We start from the raw sequence: 9,201 nt of genomic DNA, 5'->3' as shown, positions 1-9,201 counted from the left end.
CCTCGGGGGGGGCGCTGGGGGGGGCACTGGTGTGTGTCCCCCCTTTGTCCAGCCTTTCCTGGGGGGCTGGTTCCTCCTCCTTCCCGTTCACTGCCGGTGGCTCCTTCTCTGGTGCTTGGTCTCCAGCCACCTTCTTGTCACCTTGGAGAGAGGGAAAAGGGGAGAGGGGTGAGGCTCTGGGGGATGGAAATGGGGGTTTAAATCCTTCCCCCTCCCTTCATTAGCTGGTTCAACCCGGGCAGGAGCTCTGGGACCTGATCCCCCTCCTGTTGCTTTTCTGAGCCCCCTCCCAACCTTCCCTGCGGGACAAGCAGCTGGGTGGGATGATGGAGAAACTGGGAAGAGCTTCAGGCACAGGGAATCAAGCTGGGAAGCAGAGACAAGGAGGCAACGACCACCCCAAGGGAGCTCCTGAGCCTGGGGGGGGGTCGGGACACGCCCAGGGGTTGTGTCCCCGCGGGAACGTGGTCCCGGAGAGCAAGGTCCCCCCCCCGGGCCGGGGGTCTCTCCGTACTTACTACGGTGACAAGGACCCAGAGGTGACTCCTTGGGGTGAAAGCCACGCGTGGAGGAGAGACACGGACGTTGTGGAGACAGACAGACAGACACCATGAGACACCATGAGCGAGAAGCCCCCCCTGCCCTGCGCTCCCCCCCTGCCCGCTCCTTCACCCCGGGGACATCAAAGCGACGGGAGGGGCGGGAGGTGCCCAGTCTGTGAGGGGTCTGGTAGGGGGTCTGGGAGAGTTCTCAGGGGGGTCTGAGCTCAGGTGGGTGCTGGGTCTGAGCTCAGGTGGGTGCTGGGTCTGAGCTCAGGTGGGTGCTGGGTCTGAGCTCAGGTGGGTGCTGGGTCTGAGCTCAGGTGGGTGCTGGGTCTGAGCTCAGGTGGGTGCTGGGTCTGAGCTCAGGTGGGTGCTGGATCTGAGCTCAGGTGGGTGCTGGGTCTGAGCTCAGGTGGGTGCTGGATCTGAGCTCAGGTGGGTGCTGGGTCTGAGCTCAGGTGGGTGCTGGATCTGAGCTCAGGTGGGTGCTGGGTCTGAGCTCAGGTGGGTGCTGGGTCTGAGCTCAGGTGGGTGCTGGGTCTGAGCTCAGGTGGGTGCTGGGTCTGAGCTCAGGTGGGTGCTGGGTCTGAGCTCAGGTGGGTGCTGGGTCTGAGCTCAGGTGGGTGCTGGGTCTGAGCTCAGGTGGGTGCTGGGTCTGAGCTCAGGTGGGTGCTGGGTCTGAGCTCAGGTGGGTGCTGGGTCTGAGCTCAGGTGGGTGCTGGACCCGAGCTCAGGTGGGTGGTGGCCCCAGGATCTGGTGGGTGCTGGACCTGAGCTGGGTTGGGTGCTGGCCCAGAGGGGGATTCCAGGGCTCCCCCCAGCCCATCCTACCCTGCAGCAGCTCCAGCTTTTTCCTCTCCACCTCCTGCTTGTAGTCCTCCAGCTCCTGGTCTGTCAGTTGGCTGAAGGGGTTGGGAGGTTCTGGCTCGGCTGGTGCCTCCTCCCCCGACGTCTCTTTGGCCTCTGCATCCCCCAGGTGGCTTTCTGTGGACTGGGACACCCCCGGAGCAGTGTCACCCCCCCAAACGGTGGGAGGTGGGGTGTTCCAGGGAGGGGACAGGGGCTGGGGACACGGGGTGACCTACAGGGCTGCGACTGGTCTCGGCGATGACGCTGGCCAGGAGCCGGGACTGGGGTCCTGCCGACTTCACCTCCTGCCGGTTCTGCTCCCGGATCTGGGGGAGGAGGCACAGGATTGGCAGGGCTGGAAGGGACCTCTGGAGATCTACTCCAACCTCCCACTAAAGCAGGATCCCCTGGAGAACGTTCCACAGGTGTGTCTGGGGTATCTCCAGAGAAGGACCCTCCACACCTCCCTGGGCAGCCTGTCCCAGGGCTCTGTCACCCCCACTGCAGGGAAGTTTCTCCTCACCTTTCCATGGAACGTCCCATGTCCCACACAGAATCATCCTGGTTGGGAAGGACCTTGAAGATCATCAAGATCATCACCTAAATCCACCAACCAGAACCTATTCTACCCCTTCAGTGCTTAAATCACGTCCCCAAGCACGTTGCCCCTCGTCCTGTCCCTGGGCACTGCTGAGCAGAGTCTGGCTCCATCCTCCTGCACCCACCCTGAGATACTTCCAGGCATTGATCAGGTCTCCCCTCAGCCTTCTCTTCTCCAGGCTGAACAGTCCCAGCTCCCTCAGCCTTTCCTCATCAGGGAGATGCTCCAACCATCTCTGTTCGCCTCCCCTGGACTCTCTCCAGCAGTTCCCTGTCCCTCTTGAACTGGGGAGCCCAGAACTGGTCCCAGTTCTCCAGATGGGGCCTCACCAGAGCAGAAAGGCAGGATGACCTCCTGGCCACACTCTTCCTCATGCACTCCAGGATTCCATTGGTCTTCTTGGCCACAAGGACACATTCCTGGCTCATTTACTGTTTACCAGGACTCTGAGATCCTTGTCCCCAGATCTGCTCTCCAGAAGGTGAACCACTCACCTCTATTGGTGCCTGGTTCCTTCCTCCCCAGGTGCAGGACCCTCCACTTGCCCTTGTTGAACCTCATGAGGTTCCTCTGCCCAGCTCTTCAGCCTGCCCAGGTCTCTGGATGGCAGCACAGCCCTCTGCAGTGTCACCACCCCTCCCAGTTTGGTGACACCAGCTGAGTCACACCCTGTTCCTTCATCCAGGTCGTTAATGAAGATATTGAACAAGACCAGACCAAGCATTGACCCCTGGGGACACCACAGGCCCCAAATGGACTCTGCTCTATGTACCACAACCCTCTGAGCTGTGTCACATCCACCCCACACAGAAGCAGGATGAGGACCTGGGGGCTGCTGGTAGTACAAGGCTTCTCTTGGGGGGTCTGCCCAGCCCCCTGCATCCACATCCAAACTCTTTTGGGGCTTCTGGGACAGGACTCTACCTTGTTCCTCATCTCCAACACCTCCTGAGGATCCGTGTAGAGGGGCACGAACTGGTTGGGGTTCTCAATCCGGATGGGGGTCCCACTGCTGCCTTTGTCCACCTCATCTGCCTTCAGCCACTGTGAATCATGGAGATAAGATCCTGAGAGGGGACACCCCAATAAATGTGCCCAGTGGAGAGGGGAGATCCCCCCAAAACGTGTCTTGCATAGAGGGGAGACCCCACCGAGGCCTGTGGGGTTTGGGCTCTGGGCTGGGAAGAGGGGATTTTAAAAGAAATGTTGTTTTTTGGGGGGGATAGAGGAGGAAAGGAAAGGTTGTGTTAGATAGAGGGACCGTGAGGAGCATTTCTCACTCCTGGAGGAACTTCCCACGTCTGGGTGTTTATGCTCACCATGTTTTGGTGGGCTCAGTAACTTAGAATTATATGATGGGATGGTTTGGGTTGGTGGGACCTTAAAGATCATCCAGTCCCACCCCCTGCATGGGCAGGGACACCTCCCACCAGCCCAGGCTGCTCCAAGCCCCATCCAACCTGCCCTTCAACACCCCCAGGGATGGGGCAGCCACAGCTTCCCTGGGCAACCTGGGCCAGGCTCTCACCACCCTCACAACAAAGAATTCCCTCCTCATCTCCAACCTCAATCTCCCTCTTCCAGTTTTCATCCATCCCCCTCATCCCATCCCTCCCTGCCCTTGTCCCAAGTCCCTCCCCAGCTTTCCTGGAGCCCCTTCAGGCACTGGAAGCTGCTCTAAGGTCTCCCTGGAGCCTTCTCTTCTCCAGGCTCAACACCCCAACTCTCCCAGCCTGTCTCCAGAGCAGAGCTGCTCCAGCCCTCCCAGCATCTCTGTGGCTCCTCTGGACTCACTCCAAGAGCTTCATGTCCTGCTGTCAGGGGCTCCAGAACTGGACACAGATCTCCAGGTGGGGTCTCATGAAAGCAGAGCCAAGGGGGACAATCCCCTCCCTGGCCCTGATGCCCACGCTGCTGGTGACAGCCCAGGGCATGGTTGGTTTCTGGGCTCCAGCACATGGTGTCAACTCATGTTGAGCTTCTCATCCACCCCCATCCCCAAGTCCATCTCCTCCAGGTCATTTCCAACCCACCCAGCTCCCCAACCCACCTTCTACCATTTCCCAAGCCAGACCCTTTCCCAAACCACCCCCCCCTTTCCCACCCAAGGAGGTGGCAGCAGCTCCTCACCATCGTCTTGGTCTTGCTGCCTTGCTGCAACCACCTTCACCCTGGTGGTGGTGTTGGGGGTGTTGAGCCACCGGGTCTTCTCCTTCTGCTGCCTCTGGGCGTGCTGGCGCAGCGCGGGCCCAGGCGCCGCGTCCTCCTCGAAGACGAAGGCGGTGACGGTGGCCGGGATCAGCACGTCGCTCTTGGGCTTGCTCTTCTCTTGCACCAGGGGGTAGCGGTAGGTGTAGCCCGTGCGGTAGCCCTGGGGGGGAGGGGGCTCAGGGATCAGCACGTCGCTCTTGGGCTTGCTCTTCTCTTGCACCAGGGGGTAGCGGTAGGTGTAGACCGTGCGGTAGCCCTGGGAGGGCAGAGGGGGCTCAGGGAGGAGCCGCAGAAGCAGCAGCCTTGGACAAAACCTCGAAGATCACCAAGTCCAACCATCAACCCCAGAGAAACCCCCCAGGCCGCTGCACATCAGGGCATGTCCTGAAGTGCCACTTCTGTGTGTGTAATGTCTCCAGGGATGGGGACCCCCCCTTGCCCTGGGCAGCCTGGGCCAGGGCCTGACAACCCTTTCCATGGGGAAATTGTTCCCAAGATCCAACCTAAACCTCCCCTGGGCAACTTGAGGCCGTTCCTCTTGTCCCATCACTTGTTCCTGGGGAGCAGAGCCCGACCCCCCTGGCTCCAACCTCCTCTCAGGCAGTTGCAGAGCAGAAGGTCTCCCCTCAGCCTCCGTCTCTCCAGGCTGGACACCCCCAGCTCCCTCAGCTGCTCCTCACAAGTTCTCCAGAGCCTTCTTGTTCTCCAGACCCTTCCCCAGCTTCCTTGCCCTTCTCTGGACACCCTCCAGCCCATCCATGTCCCTTTTCTGACCCAAACCTGACCCCAGGATTCAAGGTGCCCCCTCAGCAGTGCCCAGCACAGGGGGACAATCCTGCCCTGGTCCTGCTGGCCACACTGCTGCTGACACAAGCCAGGGTGCTGGTGGCCTTCCTGGCCACCTGGGCACACACTGGCTCATGTTCAGCTGCTGTGACCAGCACCCTCAGGTCCTTTTCCCCCGGGCACTTTGTTCTTTCCCCTTTGCCTGGGGTTGGTGTGACCCAAGTGCAGGACCCAGCACTGAGCCTGGTTGGACCTCATACAACTGGTCTTGGCCCGTGGATCCAGTCTGTCCAGAGGCTCAACCCATGGATCCAGCCTGTCCAGGTGCCTCTTCAGAACCTTCCTACCCTCAAGCAGATCAACACTCTCATCGAATTTGGTGTCCTCTGCAAACTGCCTGAGGAAATCCCCAACCCCCTCACCTAGATCATGGACAAAGCCACTGACCAAGCCAGGCCCCCAGCAAGAAACCTCTCAGGATCAGACCCAAGAAGGAGTCCCTCTCGGGCCCCGGGGGAGCCGCCCCGTCCTGCTGCTCACCAGGTTGTCCAGCATCCTCATCAGGGCTTCGAACTCCTGCTCCCCCACGCCCCTGGCCGGGGCCGCGACCTGCGGGAGCCCCGGGAGACGCGGCTGCAGCGGGAGCGGCGGGGGGGACGGACCCCCCGGCTGCCCCGTCACTGCCCCCGCCGGGGCACCGGGCGCTGGGACCTGGCACAGCTCAGTGCATGGTCCCAGAGCATCATGGTGACAGCTGAGACCTGGCACAGCTCGGTGCTTATCCCTGGTGGCACCGTGGTGACAACTGAGACCATCCCCAGCTCAGTACGTGGTCCCAGGGCACCAGGGTGACAGCTGAGACCTGGCACAGCTCGGTGCATGGTCCCAGAGCACTGTGGTGACAGCTGAGACCTGGCACAGCTCAGTGCATGGTCCCAGAGCATCATGGTGACAGCTGAGACCTGGCACAGCTCGGTGCATGGTCCCAGAGCACTGTGGTGGCAGCTGAGACCATCCCCAACCCAATGCATGGTTCCAGGGCACCAGGGTGGCAGCTGAGACCATCCCCAACCCAATGCATGGTCCCAGGGCACCAGGGTGGCAGCTGAGACCTGGCACAGCTTGGTGTTTATCCCTGGTGGCACTGTGGTGACAGCTGAGACCATCCCCAACCCAATGCACCGTCCCAGAGCACCGTGGTGGCAGCTGAGCCTGCAGAGCTCCGTGTTACCCCTGGTGGCACCAGGGTGGCAGCTGAGCCCGTCCCCAGCTCAGTGCAGGGTCCCCAAGCACCGCGGTGGCAGCAGAGCCTGTGCCCAGCTCACCTGCACCTCGCAGGCTGCCTGCAGGTGGAAGGCACAGTAGAAGGCCTCCTCAGCCGTGTCCCCCAGCGCCAGCACCCCGTGGTTGCGCAGCACCAGCACCTGTGGCCACGGGAGGGACAGTGTCAGTGGGACGAGGAGGGGGCTGTGCCACCACAGCCAGCACTGAGCCAGGACCTCCTGCAGTCACCAGCTGGGCCTTGAAGAAGGCAATTGATTGAGAAGGTTAGAGTGTCTCATGATGAACTTGGCAGAGGAGACTTGAGGTCTGCACCTCAAGGAGCTCAGGAATGCAGGGGGTGAGGACCAGAGTCAAGAAGGTTGATGGTTGAACCAGTCTGGGGTGGTTGGAGAGGCAGAACTTGTGATGTTGTGTCCTTGAGGTGAACTTAACTCGTGATCATCTCATTACAACACTAAAAGTCACACCCATGGGTCAAAAAGGCCCCTGCCCAGGTGAAGAACCTTCCCCTGAGCACGTGTGAAAGCAGAAAGAGTGGTGGAACCAGATCATAACTCCATGGTAATCACTGACCAAGCACTATGAGGGGGATGGACTCGGAAGGTGACCTAGAGTTTGGGGTACAAATATGTCATGCACAATCTCCTTTGGGGGGTGCGTGATTTGTGGGAAGGCCCCAAGCTCCCAGCTTGGAACAGACCTGACATGAAGAACCATGTCTCCTTAAACGGGGTCATAGAATCATGGAATAGTTTAGGTTGGAAAGACTTTAAAAGATCATCTAGATCCCACCCCCTGCATGGGCAGGGACACCTCCCAGCAGCCCAGGTTGCTCCAAGCCCCATCCAACCTGCCCTTCAACTGAAACTGTGCAAAGCCCTGTCTCCCACCTCGGGGCTGCCTCCAAAGACCCAGCTCATTTCTACACCAAGCTCTGGGGAAGTGCCTAGTGTCACCCTTCCCAGCTGCAAGCCCCCCGTTGGGCAAGACCCATCCGCCCCAAGGCTGAAGAAACCTCAGGTTGCCCAATTTCTGCCACCAGCTGGGAGCTGGGTGAGCTGTGCCGTGCTGAGCCAGCCCCAAGCCCCCCAAAACTGGGACTGCCTTTGCAATGATGGCAACGACTCACAGCTCCAGCACCAGCACCACAGCTGGATGATGTTCCTTTGCCTGAAGCCTTCTCTTAATCCTCGCACTGGGGCTAGACCCTAAGGGGCATAGAATCATGGAATGGTTTGGGCTGGAAGGAACATTACAGACCATCTAGTCCCACATTCCTGCATGGGCAGGAACACCTCCCACCAGCCCAGGCTGCTCCAAGCCCTATCCAACCTGCCCTTCAACACTGCCAGGGATGGGGCAGCCACAGCTTCCCTGGGCAACCTGGGCCAGGCTCTCACCACCCTCACAACAAAGAATTTCCTACACATGTCCAACCTCCATCTGAAATCATCTCATCAATCTCATCTAAAGACCCCCAAGCCCATCCGCCTCCCAGCACCTCCCAGCACCTCCCAGTCCCCGCCAAACCAGGGATGGAGCAGCCACAGCTTCCCTGGCCGGGCTCTCCCAGGGTCTCCCCACCAGGTTTTGGGGAGCCATCTCCAGACATGAGCACCCCCTCACCTTGCAGGTGGGCCCGAGGGATTTCTGGAGCTCCACCCGGTCGGCCTCGTCCTCCACCTCCCCGCCGAAGTCGTAATAGGCCACGTCCCCCAGCAGCAGCGCGGCGCGGGACACGGGCAGCAGCCCGCAGCGCATGGCCGACACCTGGGCAGGGGCAGAGCACAAATCAGCACCACAGCCCTGCAAAAAACACCCCACCAACCCCATCAGAACACAGGCTCCTTGGTGATTTCAAAGCCAATCGGGGTGTTTTATCTCGTAGCAACTTCGTGTGACCATGGGTTTGGTGATGGAGTCAGGCCTGAGATGGGGCCTCGTGGGCTGAGGGGCTGAAAAAGAGCTCAGGAATTTAAAATAATGTCATTGCTTTGTGCAAGAGCTCCTGGAGAGGGTCCAGAGGAGGCCTTGGAGCTGATGGGAGGGCTGGAGCAGCTCTGCTCTGGAGACAGGCTGGGAGAGTTGGGGTGTTGAGCCTGGAGAAGAGAAGGCTCCAGGGAGACCTTAGAGCAGCTTCCAGTGCCTGAAGGGGCTCCAGGAAAGCTGGGGAGGGACTTGGGACAAGGGCAGGGAGGGATGGGATGAGGGGGATGGATGAAAACTGGAGCAAGGGAGATTGAGGTTGGAGATGAGGAGGGAATTCTTTGTTGTGAGGGTGGGGAGAGCCTGGCCCAGGTTGGGCAGGGAAGCTGTGGCTGCCCCATCCCTGGGGGGGTTGAAGGGCAGGTTGGATGGGGCTTGGAGCAGCCTGGGCTGGTGGGAGGGGTCCCTGCCCATGCAGGGGGGGGACTGGATGATCTTTGAGGTCCCTTCCAACCCAGGCCACTCTGGGAATGGATGATTCTGTGACCTTGAAGGTCTTTTCCAACCCAACCCATCCATGACTCCAAGAGGCAGCTGCTCAGTCCCTCAGACATAAACTATTGACCAACTCGGGGGGTCTAGGGTTGGGCCCAGCCCCACCCAGGCATGGAGAAGGAGTTTAGAGAGTTAAGAGGTCCCAGTCTGACGCTGGAGACTCAACAGGGGGACTTTCAGCCCCATTTCATGCTTCCCTCCCTTTTTACCGCGGCGGTGGCCGGCGTGTGCAGATGGATGATGCAACGGATGTCGGGGCGGGCAGCGTAGATGGCGGCGTGGAGCCCAAAGCTGCGGGCGTCGGGGGGAAAGCCACTGCTGCCCGGCTCCACCACGGCCCCCAGCACGTTCACCTTCACCTGGGGGAAGGGTTTGAGGGGTTGGGTTCAAGGGTGGACCCCCCTTCTCCCCTGCGATGGGAAGAGAAGGCTCCAGGGAGACCTTAGA

The 9,201-nt window shown here is 60.4% G+C and overlaps 1 protein-coding gene across 1 annotated transcript in view; it reads right to left on the bottom strand.

Annotated features, from left to right (window-relative positions):
- LOC104386158 (beta-adducin-like) overlaps positions 1 to 9,113 on the bottom strand; it is a gene marked incomplete at its 5' end in the record, with an annotated part of 12,337 nt that extends 3,224 nt beyond the window's left edge. Inside the window, 9 exons of the mRNA XM_009994702.1 lie at positions 92 to 141; positions 1,374 to 1,533; positions 1,628 to 1,717; positions 2,917 to 3,059; positions 4,123 to 4,363; positions 5,530 to 5,598; positions 6,315 to 6,413; positions 7,900 to 8,043; positions 8,964 to 9,113. Coding sequence (XP_009993004.1) covers positions 92 to 141; positions 1,374 to 1,533; positions 1,628 to 1,717; positions 2,917 to 3,059; positions 4,123 to 4,363; positions 5,530 to 5,598; positions 6,315 to 6,413; positions 7,900 to 8,043; positions 8,964 to 9,113 — 1,146 coding nt within the window. The remainder of the gene's footprint in view (positions 1 to 91; positions 142 to 1,373; positions 1,534 to 1,627; positions 1,718 to 2,916; positions 3,060 to 4,122; positions 4,364 to 5,529; positions 5,599 to 6,314; positions 6,414 to 7,899; positions 8,044 to 8,963) is intronic.
- Between the last annotated feature and the right edge of the window lie 88 nt (positions 9,114 to 9,201).

Source organism: Chaetura pelagica, unplaced genomic scaffold (genome assembly GCF_000747805.2).
Source record: "Chaetura pelagica isolate M959 unplaced genomic scaffold, ChaPel_1.0 scaffold1953, whole genome shotgun sequence".
NCBI classification, from domain to species: domain Eukaryota; kingdom Metazoa; phylum Chordata; class Aves; order Apodiformes; family Apodidae; genus Chaetura; species Chaetura pelagica.
This window is presented reverse-complemented; position numbering and strand designations above follow the sequence as displayed.